The sequence below is a fragment of the Cygnus olor genome, chromosome 2, assembly GCF_009769625.2.
Source record: "Cygnus olor isolate bCygOlo1 chromosome 2, bCygOlo1.pri.v2, whole genome shotgun sequence".
Classification (NCBI taxonomy): domain Eukaryota; kingdom Metazoa; phylum Chordata; class Aves; order Anseriformes; family Anatidae; genus Cygnus; species Cygnus olor.
Genome location: NC_049170.1, coordinates 30,620,633 through 30,641,015, shown reverse-complemented (window position 1 = coordinate 30,641,015; position 20,383 = coordinate 30,620,633). Strand labels below are relative to the sequence as shown.

General features: G+C 36.6%; 1 protein-coding gene across 1 annotated transcript in view; it reads left to right on the top strand.

The window, feature by feature from the left end:
• DGKB (diacylglycerol kinase beta) overlaps positions 1-20,383 on the top strand; it is a 357,454-nt gene that overhangs the window by 28,137 nt on the left and 308,934 nt on the right. The window contains 1 exon segment of the mRNA XM_040548594.1: positions 2,437-2,689. Within this exon segment, the coding sequence (XP_040404528.1) occupies positions 2,620-2,689 (70 nt within the window). The 5' untranslated portion in view covers positions 2,437-2,619.

Below are 20,383 nucleotides of genomic sequence, written 5' to 3'. Positions count from 1 at the left end.
TGCCATGTCCATACAAAATTTTCCATTGCTCTCCCACCTCATTCAGGTCTTGGCTTTTCTTGCAGTGCTGTTCACGGGGTGAGTCTGGATGTCAGGTAAAGGAGAAAGGATGTCCTGTTTCAGAGTTGATGATTTTGATCTGAAGTTGGAGAAGGGGAAGTCAATGACAAAGTGTTCATTTTCACTGTCCATGTACTGTGGATGTAACAATCCCTATAGACAGAGTTCAGCTAAAGATATTGCATGTGAATAGACCGATCAGTTTAGAGCCCACAGCAGGTATTACCTTGCCAACCATAGCAATTCTAATGGTAGGCTTCCTATCACAAATATTCATATTCAATAATTGAGGTGATCTCTAACTGTACAGCATTCAGCAGCGTTAGCTTTTACAGGTAATGAAGCTAATGTAGTTCCTAATTCAAAAAAATAATACTGTATGAAATCACGGTATAAAATTTTGAGTCTATTAAATCAACTATGCAAATATAAAACCATTTTCAGTAAAACCTAATTAGTTGTCAAGAATATGAAAAAATATTTGAAGAAATAAAACTGTCTTCAATACAATCTAATAAACTTTTAGAAATGAAACGTCTCTAATTTGATTAAAATGTCTCTATTGGCCACCATTATTTTCTCTTGTTATAAATAAGAGGACTGAGGCTCTCCAGACAGAATGATAGCTTTTTGATTGAATGTCACTTTCAGCTTTTGTAGTTAGTCCCCTTTTTCTGGCACTAACAGTGATTCACTGATGTTTAAAGGCTGATGAGCCTCGTTCTTGGCCAACATTATCCATATTAATATTGCTTTTTCCATCTCAGTCTCCATGCTCTTATTAGCTTTTGCTATTTGTTCAGTCAGCTCCTAATCTTACCCTTTCTAACTTATCCTTATGTTTTATTCTAACTTGAGGAAGTGGAGAGTGTAGGAATGTCTTCTGGTTCAAATTTTAAAAAACAGGGCAGTTGTTGCTCACCTATTACTGAATTTGGATGATGTTACTTTCTATTAATACACATATACATACACCAAGAAGGGCATAAACTATGAAAGTATACTTAGGGACTAAGGTGTCTTCCTGAATTTCTTTGTCCAGGAGTGATACTCATATATATCAGACAAGGAGGAAAATATCTAAATAAATGTTGTCTATAATTGGGTTAATGAGTTGTGTTTATATATATATATAATATATATATAACATAAATTATAATATTATATTATATATATGTAAATTATATTATAATACAATAAATTGTATATATATATTCTTCTGTTCCTAGCCACTCTGCTTTTTATTTTTATTTATTCCCTATCTCCTCAAACTGAGACAAGGTACCTTTTTTTCTCCTCTCCCAGCTGCCAACATCTTCCTTCTTAAACTCTTTCTTTTATTATGTCGGTTTCTTCAGGACTGATTTTTTCCTTTGCTGTGTTTGCAATCTGACCCTTGTAAATAACACCATTGCTAGGCATATAAAGAGATTCCTCTTACAGTCTAAAATTAGTTTTCTAGTCTAAACTTGTCATCTAGGCAACCTCTGCAATCAATAGAGAAAGATAAATACTGCAAGAAGGTAATTCATCACATTTTAAGATTATGTTGAAACTGGAGGGATTAATTGCTGTCGGGGCTGTTTGTCTCTTTCTGCTGATTAAAGAGAGAGCCCTAGATGACAACCTCAGATGAGATACCTGACTTCCAGATGGCTAAAATTAGATGAAAGGTATCCTACCTGTTGTGCAAGGAGCGGTGTTGGTAATGCATTTCCTTTGTAAGGTCTGCTTACAGAGGTAAAAACTATGTAAAACTTCAACGAGATGGTACCCACAATTTGATATTTTTGTCTGAACCAATTTGCAACAATGCCAATTATATTTGATTTTTCAATAGTGTATTCAGCAATGTTGTGACATATTCTTAAAATCAACCCCCTACTATTTTGTTAGAACAGTTAATATTTAAATAGCTCTCATGAATTTCTCACAAAATTGCTAAATACAATTAATTTCATTTTCACATGGGGAGACTGAAGCTTTGGAACATTTTTGACAAGGCCACACTCTGCAACAACATAATTGGATACAAACCTTGTTATCTGAGTCTCATTTAAAATTATAGGAGAATAATTTTACTGATAGTTAATATCTGCACCAGATATTACTGAAAAAACATTCCCACACAAATTATCCAGATACAATTTGATCATAAGCAATGGATAAGATTCGTGTTCATTCATGATCAATGCTGCACATAAGCACTTGGAAATATGAAAATAAAATTTATTATAAAACTAGTTATAGACATTATAAAACTAATTATAGACAATTTTTGAGCAAAACCAGGTATGACAAAATACTTATCAGCTACAATTATTCTAGTAGTAGAACTGGTATTTAGACTTCTAATGTTTGACCTTCTTTTAACAGTGCTGTAACTCACCGCTGAACCAACGAATTGGGAACAGCTCATAGCATCAGAAACTTTAGACTAATGCCACCTATCAAGTCTTCAAGCACTGTGAACTGAAACTACACATCTTTATGGAGTTTTTATCAACTGGGTCAAAAGGAATGCTTTTCTGATATTTAACGAGGACCATTACTGCCATTATGACGAGCCAGGAGAAGTGGGTTAACCTTAGTCCTGGAGAATTCTCTCAGCTTCAGAAATATGCAGAATGTAAGTACTTTCTAAAATACGTCATTTTGCCTCTACTTAAAAATTAAGGATATTTGTAACTGTAGAACAGAATATTAAACTGGAGTCATTAGGTAGTTAACATGTTACAGTATTATTGTATTATTAATATTATTCACTGTTAAATAAGTGGTTAAATTATCATTCATGTCTATGGCTTTTTTTCATCCAGAAGATCTCTTCTTCAGGGGAAAAGAAAAAGCAAACAAACAAACAAAACCAGTCAGTGACACAGTAACTTTTTTCTTCTTTACTGAACAGTTATTATTCAGTGTGGTACCACTTAGCCTGATCATGACTGTGTATTTAGAGAGTGTATTTCTACAACTTTGCCTTCTTAAATTCACCATAACAATTTGTAGGCAACTAGAGTGAGGTTTAAGAGGAAAGCTTTTTCAGTCTTGGAGGAAACATGGAAATTCTAGCAGAAACAAATCTAGCTGTTCAATATGAAGATGTTTCTAATATTGTAGTAAATTTGAAGTTGGTTATGTCCCATGCAAGACCGGGAAATAAAAATCTGCCTAAGCTGAAGATACAGTTCTTTAGTTATTACTAAGACAAAAATTCCATTAAGTTTCTTGAATAAATAACTCAGAATTGCATGCTTAGGGGACTAGATACTAAACATGAGAAGTCAGATTTAGGTGGCAGTTTGTAAAGCCTGATAGGAACTGAACTAGAAAAGTTCAAGAATGTTTCAGAAGTTTTCCTGTATCATAAATAAGATAAAGTCTCTTGATTTATGAATGCTGTTAATTTATTACTAAAGGAAACATTTCATTACAAAGTATAAAGCATATAAAGTAAATGAAGACCACTGATTTCTTTTCTGTGCCTATGATACCACAGCATCTAATTAATTGTATGTCAGTGTAGTAATCTAATAAAATAATGATAAAATGATTGTTAGAGTTAACTTTATTCACATTCCAGTGGAATTTACTATTGGGATTCATCATACATTATGATATCAAGTTGAACTATGAATTATACTTTATATAATGCAATGTCATTCAACAACAACAACAAACGGTCAGGTAGAAATATTTACATGATGCTTTCTGGAACAGGAGTATATGAATCTCACTGTTTTCTACTATTGTATTGCTGTATAGTTTAAAGTATTCTATTTATTAACAAATCATGTTTCCTCCCCATGCCACCATCTTGTCTCAAAGTGTAAGTTTTAGAGATGAAGGAAATTTACTCCACATATTGCTTTAAATATTAGTGATATTACCAAGGAAGGAGCTATTTCATTTCTCCTTTAATATTTATAAAGTTTAATAGTTTAAAGACATTGCTACCTCTTCAGTAGTTAATCAGTTAGAATCTCTTCCTTAGGTATCTGGCATGAGTCTGAGAAATGAATGTTCAAACTTTTCTAATACTTCTTTTATTTGTATGTAGCATACAGAAATATTAAAGAAAGGGAAACAAGGTGAAAATATACAGAGCTTAAAAAGAACACATACAAAATTTATATTGATGTTCCATTGGGTTCAGAAAGCATTGTAACAGAAAATTGTGTATTTGATGTTGATATGAAGAAGCTTGCTTCTTTTAAAATGCATCATCAAATGGACAGTAAACATAGTATAGCAGTTTTAATGAAAATATTTCCTTCTGTAAATATTTGCTTTTTCCTGTGAAAAGGTTTTAAATAGTTTTTTGTTTTGTTTTGTTTTGTTTTGTTTTCCCCAGTACTAGATATGTAAGATCTCTAATACAGAGAGATATAACAGTTACAGTGTTGTTATTATTTATTTATTTATTTATTTTCCCCTATACATTCTTATAATTTAAACCTTCAATGCAGCATTTGCCAAAGTATTTGTCATCTTCATTACTCTTCATTACTGGGCAGGGGAAAAACAGGCTGTTAATATATTTCTTTTCCTTCCACTTTCCTTTCCTCCTCCAACACTTCTTGCACATATCATAATTCAGAGTCTTTGCTTTGACAGCTGTTGATATTAGAATAATGTGTTTGGTAAAATTGTTTGGATTTGTTTATGTGTATATGTAAAAGACATGATGTCCTTGAACTGTGCTGTTTCTCACTTCCTCTGGTTGTCTGGAACAGAAGGATGTTTGTTGTATGAAAATGTGAGGCCTCTTTGTATAACTAGTTAAATTTCAGAGGCAATAAGAAAAAAAATGTTAATGGTATATAAGTGTTGATACATAATTCCAGGGGAATATAAACTATATATGGGCCATATTTTGAACCTGTCTAATTTAATTTTGCTAAATGCTAAAATGCTAAATGCTAATTTTGCTTGACGAACCTGATCTCCTTCTATGACCAAGTGACGCGCCTGGTGGATGAGGGGAAGGCTGTGGATGTGATCTACCTTGACTTCAGTAAGGCTCTTGACACCGTTTCCCACAACATTCTCCTCAAGAAACTGGCTGCTCATGGCTTGGACTGGCATACGCTTCGTTGGGTTAAAAACTGACTGGATGGCCGGGCCCAAGGAGTTGTGGTGAATGGAGTCAAATCCAGTTGGAGGCTGGTCACTAGTGGAGTCCCCCAGGGCTCAGTGCTGGGGCCAGTCCTCTTTAATATCTTTATCGATGACCTGGACGAGGGGATCGAGTGCACCCTCAGTAAGTTTGCAGATGACACCAAGTTAGGTGCGTGTGTCGATCTGCTCGAGGGAAGGAAGGCTCTGCAGGAGGATCTGGATAGGCTGGACCGATGGGCTGAGGCCAACTGTATGAAGTTCAACAAGGCCAAGTGCCGGGTCCTGCATCTGGGGCGCAACAACCCCAAGCAGCGCTACAGGCTGGGAGATGAGTGGTTGGAAAGCTGCCTGGCCGAGAAGGACCTGGGAATACTGGTTGATAGGCAGCTGAATATGAGCCAGCAGTGTGCTCAGGTGGCCAAGAAGGCCAACAGCATCCTGGCTTGTATAAGAAGCAGTGTGGCCAGCAGGTCTAGGGAGGTGATTGTCCCCCTGTACTCGGTTCTGGTGAGGCCGCACCTCGAGTACTGTGTTCAGTTTTGGGCCCCTCGCTACAAGAAGGACATGGAGGTGCTCGAGAGAGTCCAGAGAAGGGCAATGAAGCTGGTGTGGGGTCTGGAGAACAAGTCTTACGAGGAGCGGCTGAGGGAGCTGGGGTTGTTTAGCCTGGAGAAGAGGAGGCTCAGGGGAGACCTCATCGCTCTCTATAGGTACCTTAAAGGAGGCTGTAGAGAGGTAGGGGTTGGTCTATTCTCCCACGTGCCTGGTGACAGGACGAGGGGGAATGGGCTAAAGTTGCGCCAGGGGAGGTTTAGGTTGGATATTAGGAAGAACTTCTTTACTGAAAGGGTTGTTAGGCATTGGAATGGACTGCCCAGGGAAGTGGTTGAGTCGCCATCCCTGGAGGTCTTTAAGAGACGTTTAGATGTTGAGCTTAGTGATATGGTTTAGTGGAGGTCTTGTTAGTGTTAGGACAGAGGTTGGACTAGATGATCTTGGAGGTCTCTTCCAACCTAGACGATTCTGTGATTCTGTGATATTTTGAGCCTGTCTAATTTAATTTTGCTAAGTGACTGAATAACAGTATCTTTAAATGTATGTTTAAGACTTTAAAACACAATTTTGTTTATTAAAAAAATTGTCCAGCATTTTCAAATGTGTTATATATCTAACATATAGAGATATGAAATATTGTGTTAGTATATGCCTTTACTCACTACTGTATAGTAATTATATGGAACTTTATGAAGTTTGAATATATAATTGCTTTGAAATTCCATTGTCTTTGTTGAACATGACAAAATAGTGAAATAAAAATCCTAGCAGAATTTGGCTGGCTAGAGTTGCCGGTGAATCTCCTTTTATGATATAATCCTGTAGGTCACAATGCCTTGGTACACTTCTGTATCAACAGCATCACTTGACCATCATGCTCCTCTGTGTTTGTACTTACAGTCATAAATGATGAAACAAAATTTTGCAGGAATCAATGGCAATTCACATTTTAGCGTGTAGTTTAGCAATTTCATGATTTATTGTTTATTTAAGTTTGAAAGGAATGATAAGACTTGATGAAATTTCTGGTTTATGAAATAAGATACCCTGTAGCTCCTGAGGAGCCTCGGAGACTCTTGCTGGAAGGAGAGATGGTAATAACACTGGTAAAGTAACACTGTAGGAAGGTTAGACTTTTTGGCATATGCCTGCCAACAAAAAAAAGTGTTGGTAATGATCCTGCAGCCTTGCCTCATGCTGGAGAGTGGTTTTGTTTGTTTTTTTGAAGGACTCTGGAATACAGTGGGGAAGGTACAGCAAAATGATTCATTTTCCACTCACCTGCTGTTACTTGGGGTTGTTATTTGCTCTGCCATTCATTCAGTTTGGTATGTAGGCCTTACTTCCTAAATCTTATCTGAACTGTAACATGATATTCACTTCAGAAATTTTTAACACATGCACTTTCTTAAATTTACAAAATATAATATTCATATTCCCTATTTAAGTTTGAATCACGCCTAAAGTGAATACTGGAACAAAGACTGTAGTTTCTCAAAAACCTGTCTACCTTGGATGTCAGTGACTTTGGATCATACTTTTCATGGCAGACAGTCACATCTACTTAATGAGGACATTTGAATCAAAATTACTTACATACAGCAAACTCAAATGTGTAAAGAATTGCTCTTTCAAGTTCATTACACAAATACACGTTTAATTTTTTTTTATTTTTAACCTCTGAGTCAATTTATGCAGGTATTTAATAGTAAGACATGCATCATGAGACTGAAAGAAAGCACTACAGGAAATTCACTAAGACCTCCAAAAAGTGTTTTTTCTGATATCTACATCAGTGCACACATATTTCGGTGTGCAAATCAAAAGTAATAACACGGATTAGTAAAGACTAAATTATAAGAAACCATAAAGAGATTCATAAGCAAACTGTTAGAGAGCATATTAGACTAACCCGAGCTCAGTGGGTAGAATTCAGAATTCACGCTTAACACTTCATATTGTATGGTAATGCTCAAGTACTGAATGTTGGCACCAGGAGGGTGCTTCGCAGCATCTACTATAGCTGATGCAAAACAGGTAACAGATACCTTCAATGGGTGGTCCAAAGAACATGAATGCTCAAGTGCCTTTATTTATTTTTATTTTTATTATTTTTATTTTTTTTATTTTTTTTTATTTTTATTTTTATAAAGCCTGAGTAAATTTAAGAACATATACTCATTTATTTTCAGGAGTGGAGTCAGTGTTCTGCATTTTATGTACCTGTCCACCCAGAAAGTAGTCTTCCTAAAACAGTTTTACCTGTGTTTTGCATATTAGCTTAGCTGTCAGGAAGAGCAAACAAACAAACAAACAAAAACCAACCTTCACAGAGTTTCTTCCTCACACCAAAGCCCCTCAGCCTAAGCTGGCTACAAAGTGAGATAGTCCTTTGTTTGTCTGACACCCCCAGCTGCTCATCTCCACACAAGCACACATCACATTTCTCGTCTAATAGCCTTAGTTTTGATTCAGTATTGAAAGGGGTGGTAACCCAGACAATTCTATTGTATAACAGACATGGCAGTGTAGCAGGTGAAGTGTTTGTGTCTGAACCATTAGAGATTGAACCTCAGTTTGAACCCACATCCTCAACCTTTCCCCTATTCAAAAGGCAAGCCAGTTTTACACCTTGTTGGAGCAATACTTTGCTGGAAGCACATTTATGCATATGACATTTTCTGAGAATAGCGAAGGAATGGGCCCATCTGGGTTTTAAGGAAGAAATCAAGTGCTGCTTCTTCTAACCTTCTGACCTGTAACAGCATTTAGGAGGAAACTAAATGTGTTGCTTCCCTTGTGAATCAACTAACTTCAGTCATGTAAAGAATTTTCAAACTATATTGAGATACAGACTGCACAAATAATAGGCTTAAAGGACTTCCAGAGTTAGGTTATATGTGAAAAACTGCAACTGATTCAGTATGGGTTTATAGATCAAGCTGTCCTGGCCTTAAGAGGTCTTTCAGCCTAAACTCCCTTTTTGGTTGCCAAAAAAGATACAAGGATATTTTGCTAAAAGCACCTGTTAAACTCCTCACTTGGATCCTAATAGTTGAATAGAGATATTTTCCACTTTCTGACTGAAAGAGACTTTGTTCCAGTTCAATATAGCCCAACCGTCTTGTGTGAGTTTCATTATATTCTTGCAAATATAGTTAAATAGACAAGGCCTTCACTTAGCTCTATGTCCAGATACTCTCCTTGGTATCTCATGAAGAAGTTCCTACCACATCTTGTCTGTCTGTCCTCTTCATCACATGTAAAGCTGAGAATCATACTATCAATATACGTTTTTTACCTAGTCAACAAAAGCTCTGAATTTAAAATTCCTTTGCTGAATACATACCAGTTTTTTCCAGTATCCATAAATGTAGTTGAACAGCAAAGAGTATGGGTTCTACAATACTTGTTCCTAATCGCAGAATATTCCTCTCCAATAAATACTTGGAACTTAGTAGAATGTAAATATCTTCCAGTAATTTAATATCTTTACAAAATAGTGTAATTCAATCCAGTTAGAAATAAGTAATATAATATCCTGTTAAAGGATAGTCTTTCCACAGTCCAAAGAATATCTGTAATTTCATTTTACAGAATTATTTTTGAGCTCAAGTTGAGTCAACTTTATACTTGCACTTTAAAACCTTCCTTCATCTGCTCACCAAATAAGAATCTGGGGCTTCAAAAGAATTTTTGGAACAGTTTAAATATTACTTTAGAATGAAGAAAAGATTATTTCTAGAATTCAAAGAGCATATTAATTAATACTTGCCTCTTTGCAGTTAATTTGCATGTGTGTGGATTTATTTATTTATTTTGGGAGAATAATTATTTCCAATGATAGTTCCTCTGTGTCCTCCTTTCTGGTCAAATTAAAAATTTTCTCTTTTTCTGAAGAAAGAATAGTAGAAATATTTTGCATTAGATTTTTGCTTGGCTTTAAAATACCTGTGAAGAATAAGTGAGAAAAAGAACTGAGATGATGGGGGTGCTCCTTATGCAGTAATAATAGTAATAATAGCCATGTAGCCTATGCCAAATTGAGAAATTGAGAGAAATATATACACTAAGATGTAAGTTCTTTTTTTTTTTTTTTCTTTTCTCCTTTAGATTTCATGATCAAGCTTTTTTTGTGAGAAAGAAAGTGAAAAGGTGCAGGGTATTTTTGCATGAAAATGTCACTTAAAATGCATAGGGTAAGGTAGCTGGGATAGATGCTTAATACAGAGCTTTTGGGGCAGAGGTTACTTCTAAAATATATGTAATACTCCTAATAGCAGCCTGAATTGTAGGGACATTGAAGAGAAGCCATATTCACTTCACTGTGGCTATTGCCTGTAGAGTAAGGTTGATCAGCTTGGACAGTTGTTTTTTTTTTTCCTTTCTGTATCATCAATAAAAAGGATTTTATTAAATGGATGTTTATGTTATAGTCCAAATCATATGTTAATAGAAGTTTAGAGGATTCTGCTCCAAAAGCAAATGAGAAATTATCGAAGGGACTAGAAACAGTTAAAGCAAGACTGTTTCATGATTCAGCTAGGTTTTAAAAGAAAGAAGGAAGGTCTGCCCTTCCCTTAGTAGGGGGACAGAGGCAAAGGAAAAGGCCTCTGAGCTCTGGCAGCATGTGTACTCTGGGGAAATAGCTTTGTGTTGTCCTTTTGAATTTGTCAACAAAATGTGCCCTGAGGAACAGGCCTGAAAAAGACTTTTTGTAAAATATTTGGCAGTGATTTTTTCCCAGGCTGGTGGAGGAGAACTTGGGCAAACTGTCACAGCCTGAAGATAGAAATGGATGTTGGAGTGCTACTGAAATGGCTGTGAGAACAGGAAGAGCATCAGCAGAGCTGCAGCATCTTTTGATGTAACATCGATAGCTACTGGAAGAGCTAGACAGTGTAACAATTTTTTAGGGGAACAGGAGGAAGAACTTGTGAAAAAGATCTCTGAAGAGAAACTGAAAAGCCAGCAGAAGTTTTGGTCCAGAGTTAAGTTGCCAGAGACTCTTGTTTAGGTTTGATTCTCTGTCCCTCACAGATGGAAAAGATTTTATTTTACAATGGGTATAAATGATAACCTGCGGGGAACTTTATACATGTGGCAGCTGGCCACCAGTAGCCCTGAAAGCTATGAGCCATTACCCAGTCCCTCAAGAGGAATCCAGGCTTCTAATGCCATATTGCCTTTTACTAATTATAATGAGATATTGGGCCTCATCAAAGAATACAGATTGCTAAAAGCAACTATTTTTGGCTGTTTGGAAAGGGGAAAGAGAAAATCGCTAGTGAGTACTGAAAATAGTTTTACACCAAGTATTGGATTTTAGGAATACAGAGTTTCTGCTGCTGTAAAAATGAAGGAAATTAAATTCTTTCTCAGAGACTGTCAGATGTTATCATGCACTTAATGGAGAAAGATAGTGAAGCTAGTGAGAGATTCTCTCTTTGCGGGCAAGGCTTGGTGATGATGGAATTGTATGGGCAGGAGGTGCTCCAGGCCTGGAGCAGAAATTCCCCTGCAGCTTGTGGAAAGGCCCCTGGTGGAGCAGGCTGTCCCCCTGCAGCCCATGGGTCCCACATGGAGCAGATCTCCACGGTGCAGCCCGTGGAGGAGTCCCCGGTGGAGGAGGTGGATGTGGCCTGGAGGAGGCTGTGGCCCATGGAGAGCCCCCGCAGGAGCAGGCCCCGGGCCAGAGCTGCAGCCTGTGGAGAGGAGCCCACACAGGTCTGGGGGGAGCTGCCGCCCGTGGGGGACCCGTGCTGGAGCAGTTTGCTCCTGGGGGATGGACCCCATGGTATGGAGCCATGGGGGAGCAGTTCTTGAAGAGCTGCTGCCTGTGGGCAGCCCCTGCAGGAAGGACGGCATCCCGTGGGAGGGACCCCACGTGGAGCAGGGGCAGAGGGTGACCATGAGGGGGCGGTGGAGACGAAGTGTCAGGGACTGACCACAGCCTCCATTCCCCATTCCCCTGCGGAAGGTGAAAGTGTTTTTAGTGTTTTTGGTGTTGTTTGGTTGGTTGGTTTGGTTTGTTGTTTTTTTTTTTTTTGTTCTGGTTTCTCACTGTTTTAGCTTGTTAGGAATAGGTAATAAATAACATAATCTCCCTGTGCTGAGTCTGTTTTGCCCATGATGATAATTGGTGAGTGATCTCCCTGTCCTTTTCTCAACCCTTGAGCCCCTTCCATCATATTTTCTCCCCCTTTCCTTCTGAGGAGGGGGAGTGAGAGAGCCATTGTGGTGGAGCTTAGCTGCCCAGCTGGGTAAAACCACAAGGTTCTAGTCAGATTTGTTCCTTAAAATAATAATAATTGAACAAGCTGAACTCTGTCTAAAGGAAGGTGGATATATATATAGTCTGTACTAATGAGGATACTAGATCCAATTTTGACACGTTACACTGAAATCCGGGGTAGAAAATTTATGAAGGTGTGAGTTTATTTTTCCACCTATCCAGTCATAGCTGGGATTTTGTCTCTGAAGGTTATTTTGTAGATTAAGTCATTGAGGTCACTGGAGCACTGGGCACCAATGTCAGTAGCAGAAGTATTAATGGATTTCTTTCCTTTCTCTCATGAGGAATTCTGTTAGGTCTTGAAGAGAATGTAACGTAAGCGTGATAAGCCAAACTTTTCTGAAGGAAAAAGCCAAGAAAGATACAATAATATAGTATAATTTGGCTCTCTGAAATGTACTTCCTGATGACCTAAAATGTTTAAAGTTCCATGATCTATTCCTATCTGTGACTGGCAGATGTGTTTTAGCCCAGACAGAAATCAGTCAGTTCTGTAGTTTATAGGGTAAACAGTGTCATACTGACTTCATCCACAACTGTGAGTAAGGAGGAACCTGTTCATGGCAGTCATGTGGGTATATGCATAACAGGTATGTGCAGAACTTGGTTCCTGCTTCCATGTCCATGTTGAAGAAGGGCATCCAATTTTTTTGAAGTGTAATAGTCCATTTAGAGAACAGGACAACACAGAAGAGTGAGAACCTCTATATCCTTTGACTAAAGAATTTGTCAGATTGCTCAGGAGTTACTTTATTTGATGATAAAGGCAAATTTGTCATTTTATGACAAAAGACAAAGGCAAATTTGAGTTCTCTCAGACCCTCTCAAGGTACTAGATACTCTGATTTAAAACAATCTTTTAGGAACTGATGGTTTTCCGATAACTTCATTTGAATTTTGTACAGTAATTGCACACAGTCATGTTGAGTGACTTGTTGAGTATCCTAGAAGTGTTCTTACTACAGCATTATTTTCATGTCTTAACTAATTTCAGGGATCATCTCCTCTCTTTGGAGTGCAAGAACATTTATATGTCAGTTGCATAGAGACATGCTTTAAGAGGGCAAAAATAGTGAATTTATATGCATTTGTGGCTATCAGATGGCAGAACTGGAATGTACTCTGTTGTCTATAAGATCTCCCTTTTCCTCTGCAGAGCAGAAATAAAACTTTTTTTTTTTTTTTTTCCTCTGCAAAGAAGAAATACCTGTCTTGTTCAAGAGTTCTGATATAAAGGGGTTATAGTCAGCAAAATGCATGGCTACTGCTGCTGCATGCTGTTGAATGGAGACTGCTAGCAAGAAATCATAAATCATAGAGAATGAGTCCATTTAGTAAAAGCAGAGAAGGCTATAGGCCTTTGAGTAAACTCATAATTCAAATTTGTTTAAAGATGTTGACAAATTGGTCCAGAGTAGGATCAGCTCAATGAAGCACCAGCTGTTTTTAGCTTCCATTCCTGTCCTAAAGAGCTCTTTCTGATTCCCGAATGATTGAATGACAACGTCAGAAATATGATGGCTCAGAAACTTTCAACTTTCATTTAGAGATAACAAAATTTTAAGGAGAAAATGGTCTCAGGTGTGCTAATGCTAGCATACTTTATTTGTCCATTTTACGAAAGCTAGTGAAAGTGTCAAAGTTGTGTACCTATCTAGGCCCTATATGGAAGAAATGTTAAAGGATTAGAGATAAGTATCGCCAGTCATTCAGGCCTGGTGTTGCAGCATCAGCTTTCACTGGCTTTGAACACATATTGTGGTTAAAACAAATTTGACATATGGTCTTAAAGTCACTGAACGTGTATTTATGGTCATTTGCATGTAAGCAGTAAGAAGCTTTCTTTTCTTGAGTTTGTCTATTCCTTTTTCTCATTCCCTATTACAAAGATTTGGGAGATGATTCAATTGGTTGCTGTGGAAATGATCCTCATGTCACAAAGAGAGAACTATAGTTCACCAAGCTCTGAAGAAACAAAGTGAAGAAATAGTGAACCAATTCTGGGGTCACGTGGCTGAATCTCAGCTCTCAGTAAAAGCATGTATTTTTAGTCTCTGTGTTTCTATAGAAAAGCTTAAAATGGTAATCCAAATGATGACAATCCATGACTCATCAGGCAGACTGAAAAAATAGCTCTGAGAGAGGGACAATCCCTCTTTGCTTTTATGGGATTCAGACTCAAAGAACCAGTAGATTCTAGGGGGTCCCCTCAGCCTAGCAAAGCATTGTATGCCTGCAGAGAGGAGGGGAAAGCAGCTCATCCACTGCAGAAGCATACTTTGCTGTTAGGATTATTGCTTATGCTTTTCTACCTCTCCTGGATTTTTGAAGAAAGCAGCCTTCCTTGTTGCTCCTGAGAACAGGAGAAAGGTTGCTAATGATGGTTCAAATTGGTAGACAGAATCCTCTATGTAATGAATAAATAAATAAATGGGTTTAGAGCTGTCTGGTGGTATCATAAGACCTCTTTCCCTGTGTCATTTATTGGGGGTGAAGAGCCCTGCACTGCATTTCTCTTGGTTGTTTTCTACTAATTAAAAGAAGCAAAATTGGTTTTTAAATGTGCATGTAATTATGTATGTCTCATTGTTTTTTTCAAGCACTTAAAAAGATGTTGCTTTTTTTTGTGGCCTTGAAAGATTTTTATTGGGTGTTATGGAGTGTCACTGCAAAGTTTTTATGGCTACATTGCAAAATATAGTGGCTTTTTGAGAACATTATTGAATGCTAAATTTGTTTTTAAAACCATCACATTTTGTGGGGTGTATTATTTATTATTTTATCAAAACAAGTATGGAATACCAAGGAAGGAGCTTGTCATTAAATTCCAATATAACATTTTCTTGCATAGTTTCTGAAAATATAGGTTTTTGATTTTATTTTCAAAATTAAGGGTTATAAGCAACTTGTGCTTTTAAGGCACTTCAACTAATTGTAACAGTAATGATAATTATTGGTAATGAATTTGTTTCAGAGAATGTCTTTTCTAGAGTTAATTAACTGGCTTCGTAATAGATTAGAAGTTTTCATGCATGAAGGCATACTGAATAGCTTTAAAGTGCTTTGTTAAGAATTATATTTATTTTAACAGGGGGTTATTTCTGCTTTTAATACCTTATTTATGCTTGAAAGTTACTACAGAGGGAACAGTATCTAGCATCTCTGTCTGTGTCAGAATAGATTACTTAAAGATCCTGACAGTCATTAATGATATCACTGCTTTTTAAGAAAGCATAGACTGTATTCAATAGATAGGCTCTTATACAATGGAGGTTGAAATGAATGGAGAGAAACAGCAAAAATTTTAGACAGTTGTGGGAGGAGGATGGGAGCACTCAGTTTATATGCTAAATACATGTCTGAGGACTTTATTGAAGAGAGGTCCTTCAGTACTGGATAGGCTATAAGAGTTTGAGAAATTATTGAAATGATACTAGAGATGATGAAAGAATGTTGAAGAGATGCAAAGAAAAAAAAGTCAACAGCAAGAAATTCGGAAGATCGGAGTAGCCCAAAGCACTGAATTACACAAGTCTGATTCATAAGTACATGACTATAGTTTCAGATTAAGGTTACAAATGGATGGTACCTGTACAATTTTAGCAGCATGAAATTAGGAGATTCAGAATTCCTGGGATGAAGATGGGGAAAATCTTGAAGGGGAGAAATTTATTGAAAGAGATGAAAATACAAGCCATGGCAAAACAAAACGAAACAAAACAAATGGCATCAAATCAAGTTTCAGTTTACCAAATGCTAGACCAAAATCCATAGATCTGTGCTACAGCATTGAGCATTGATTGATAAAACAGTGAGTTAAAGAAACACAGAGAAATGATCTCAGAATGAGATGATTAGGGCAAAATCAAAATGGGCTGTTAAAATGTCAGAACAGCAGAGAGGAGCCAGAACAAAGCTCTGTTCCTAAAGGATGATTTTGGAAATTCTTCTTTGATGTTTGTGTGTGTGGTCATACAAATGATAAATATTTTTTTAAGAAAAACAAATGATGAGATTGAGAGGAATGACCACCTAGGTCAGGAGGAAGAGAATTTAGATAGAGAACCCTAGTGGCTAGCCAAATCTGACCTTGTAGCAATGATTTAAAATACTCTAACATTATTTTCTGTAGAGGGCCTACAGAAGTTTCTCTGCAAATTTGTAATATTAATGTCTGTGAAAATGTGAACCAGTACTATTATTTTTAATTCTAAAGCTTGACTACTTATTGAGCTAATATTGGATGAGGGTGAATCCAAATAGGTTCTCAAACTGGAATTTGAAATAAGCCACTTGAATTCCCTTTGGAGGTGCTTTTATTCTAGAGTAAATCAGAAATGATTATTCATTCAGTATTATTTTAGTAGATGAGATGTTAGTTAATTATGAATTTGCTAATAGTTAAAGGAATAATGACCTATTTCATATTTCTTTGTTCTGTTTTCATAATAGAACCATATTTTTATATTTTGCTTCAGACACAGTGATTCTTGTCACATTGTTCTTCAAGTCCAAGCTCATTATTCACAGTCTTTCTAGCATGTGATACCTCCAAAGACTATCATGATATCTCCAAACAGTATATAACACTATCATGTTTTTATCGTTGCTTTAAGAGGATTCTGGGAGTTTAGTGCATCCATAGAAAGAATAACAAGTATAATTATGTTGTCCCAAATGGTACAAAAGCGTATTCTGAAGTATTTCCCAGCACAAGTATGTGTTTAAATTAAAGCACACACTGATCGTTTTCTGGATTAGGTTTCAATAAGTTAGTGCCAGAATAGCACTTGCTTCTAATAGCACTGTAGAGATGTAATGACTGACTATACAGGAGGACTGCTGAGCTACTGTTCGAATTCCAAACTCTCAAGGCACGCTCTACCCTTAAGACAAATACTTTGCAGCTCTATCTACACAATAGAGTTTAATCTGTACATTGTACAATTATATTGTACAGTTAGATACAATTATCATAATCTCATATTTTCAAAAATAGACTGAACAAATTTACTTTAAATTTCTTGCTTTTCCTCCCAGTAACAGCTTTCATAAGAAACCGAGTCTCTTGTTTTCCTCCTTTTCCCTTCCTGTTTTGTTACGTAGCCACAAAAACTGCGTAACGTATTTGGCTAACAATAAATAAAGAAATAATCCAATAATCTCTACAGTTTAGCATTCTGTCCCTGGGAGGCATGCAAATTTTGTAAGGAAGGAAAAAAAGTTTTTTTCCCCATTTCTCCCACCTGTTCAGTTATTACACGAACCAATAATTGCTGTTGTTTTAAAAACAAATAAACAAAAAAAAAGGTGGAAGAAATGGGGAAGAATTTTAATCTCTTTCACAAAAGGAGAAAAAATCACAGTATCACAGTAGATTTTCGTTACTTTTGTTATGTATTTTTTTCTTAATCAGTTTTTGGTGTACATAGTTGTGCAGTACATCAGTCTTGTCTTAGTCTTCCATGCAATAACACTCCACCAGGAGGGATTCCCACTTTTACTGACCTTTTACTGTCAATAACAGTCCTCCATATAATTATGAAAAATTGATTTTCTTTGCATGCATACGCTAGAGCTAGATTATTATTATTATTTATTATTTTTCCACTCTAGATAGTTTTAGATATCTAGTTTTAGATAAGGGTCTACTAGCTTATAGTGCATAGGCAGTGATGGTTGGAACTTTGTAAAAGTGGGCATTCCTAGACCATGCCATAACCATCAGTAGATAGCTTTGGAGCTTGCTGTCAGAGCTAGCTGAGACTATGCAAACTGCTTTTTTTTTTTTTTTTTTTTACATCCAATTGCTTTTTTATGTATACATATTTTATTATTTTTTAATTTTATGCAGTAATGCTGTTGGACTTCTAATAGTCATTTTAAGGGAATGTAGAACATTCTGCTCCATCTCTATTTGCAGGTCTGGAAATTCAAATAGCATCTTACAACTTTCTAATCATTTTCTAGCAATCTGATTTTTGAGCTTTGGACAAAAGAAGAAAAAAAAAAAAGGAGAAAATTAATCTTGAATCCTTCAGACTCAAAAATAAATTTTGTTTTAACAAATTTAATTAGTACAGGGTGTGCATCACTGTTCTCCTTGAAATTAATTCATTATCAGTATTTCTTCTGAAAAGACCATCCCATTTCACTTTATCACACTTTTCTCTATTTTTGATCACAGTCAGAGAACATTGGAAGTTTTAAAATGAAACGAAGCCTTTGCCTTAAAAAAATGATGCAGATCAAGTAGAAACATGAAGAGAATGAACAAGGAGACAGATAAGGTCTGATTTTCACTAGTTGCTTGGTTTTTAATTAAAAATTGTGAGTCTGTAGCCCATAGAATGGCCATCAGGAGTAAAAGACAAATAGCTAGGAGGCACAGGTGAAAACAACAGTGTAAATAAGAAGATTGCAGAAGTTTGGATAAAACAGAATGAAAATGATGACAAAGAGGAAAGGTTAATAAGACGCGGTGCAATATGCATGAAATGATCAAGGCTGTTTTTTTCTGAGTGTTGGGATAAAGATAGAAGCTTCAGAGCCAGGGCAAGGGAGGTGAGAATAAAAAAACATACAATATTCTTGGAATGGAGGAATTTTTTTGCTGTGTTCTCAGAAAAGTAAGAATTAATACTTTTATTATAAACATGTATGCTTTTCTTTATTCAGTTATGCACTGAATCACATGCAAGCTTCTAAACAACTTAAATTATAGCTATTCCTTTTAAAATTGGACAAAAGTCAGCTCTTGATCTTTGTGTGAAGTGCTCAATGCCTTCACAGGATACAGAGCAGGCTGAATGGGAAGCCTTCATACTGATTTTCCAGCTTTTACATGGTTAGAATTAACTCCATATGATGCACGTTGTTGTATGTGTGATTGAAGTTTACAGGGAATTACTTGAATTCTGATAACAAGAAAATCATGTATGTTCAGTGTGCAGAGCGAGTCTAGCCCTGGCAGCCATGTTGCTTTGCGGAGCTCTAAGTTCCTGCTGCCTGCAGTCTGTCCTTCTCCTCACTCGTGCTCACAGCAGCAGCTAGCAGCTGTCCCCATCACCAATACCTTTCAACAGATGTCCCCATTTCCACCCATTCCCTGTCATGATTCCTATCCCTTCCCTCTTCACCTCCTTGTCATCCTCTTGCAGCAGTACATGTCCAGTCCCTGCACAAGCAGCTCTACACTTCTGCTTAAGGCCTTCGTTATGACCCAGCTTGGCAAGGGGATGAATTCCCACAGATGAAGCTGAGAACCTGTGTGGTACCAAAAAACATGTGTGCATACGTGTCATGAACCCTGACTTGGATCAGCTTACAGGAATAAAAGGCTGTGAAGCTTGGAAGTTTCCCAGAGAAAAAGCATGCTTGTGCTGCACTTTGCAGTGTAGTCTAAGGATTCCTAAACTAGAAACCAATGGTAAACTGGCACACAGCACAGCTGGAGTCTATTTGCAGTTTATTTCAGGAGCTCTAGAATTCCTCTGGTGCCTGATTCATGCTAATCAGCGTATCTTTACATAATAGTACCATTTGTGGGCATACAGAACAGCAAATTCTTTTGGTGAAACAAAACATTGTGATGTTCCTTTTGAAAAGAAACATTGTGATGTTCCATTTGAAATATTTCATTTGGATATTTACAGAAATAGATATGTGAATATTAAAAAACAAATAAAGCGAAATCTGATTGTCAAGGTAGAATATGAATATTAGGTTTATTGGAATACATTGGATACTGTAACATTAGGGGTGTTTTCTTTTTTAACAAAGGAGATTTCTACTAAGATTGTTTTGATAGGACAAAAGCAAATAGTTCGCACAGTCATATTAAATGATTTTACTTATATTTAAATGTTATATTGCAGAGGGATTTCTGTATTGTCTTATGGTTTTGATTTGGGGGATTTGTTTTCCTAAAGTAGCTTCAAAAAATCCCAACCTTTACCTCACTGTCTGAAATAAGTTACCTTCCTGTCTAGCCATGTTATTTATATTCATATCTTTTTTTTTTTTGATATAGATTTTGTTAGAAGATGCAGAAAAGGGGTATAAATCATAGATTCTTTATTTTAGTGTGACTTACGCATTCTCTGGTTTGCTATCTGTGAGTGACACCAGGCTTGAGATACTCTGACAAGGATATGGCATATTTCTTAATGATGCAGAGGATTGTGCGTCACTACTTTCAGGCAACTGGGTCTTTATTACATGACTTATCTTGAAGCCGTGATCTCAGACATATTGAAAGCTAGTAAGTCATTTACTCTCTGTCGTTTTCTTAATGCACAGTCTGGGATACGCTCTATTTTACTAAGTGCACACAATGTTATAAAAGCATTA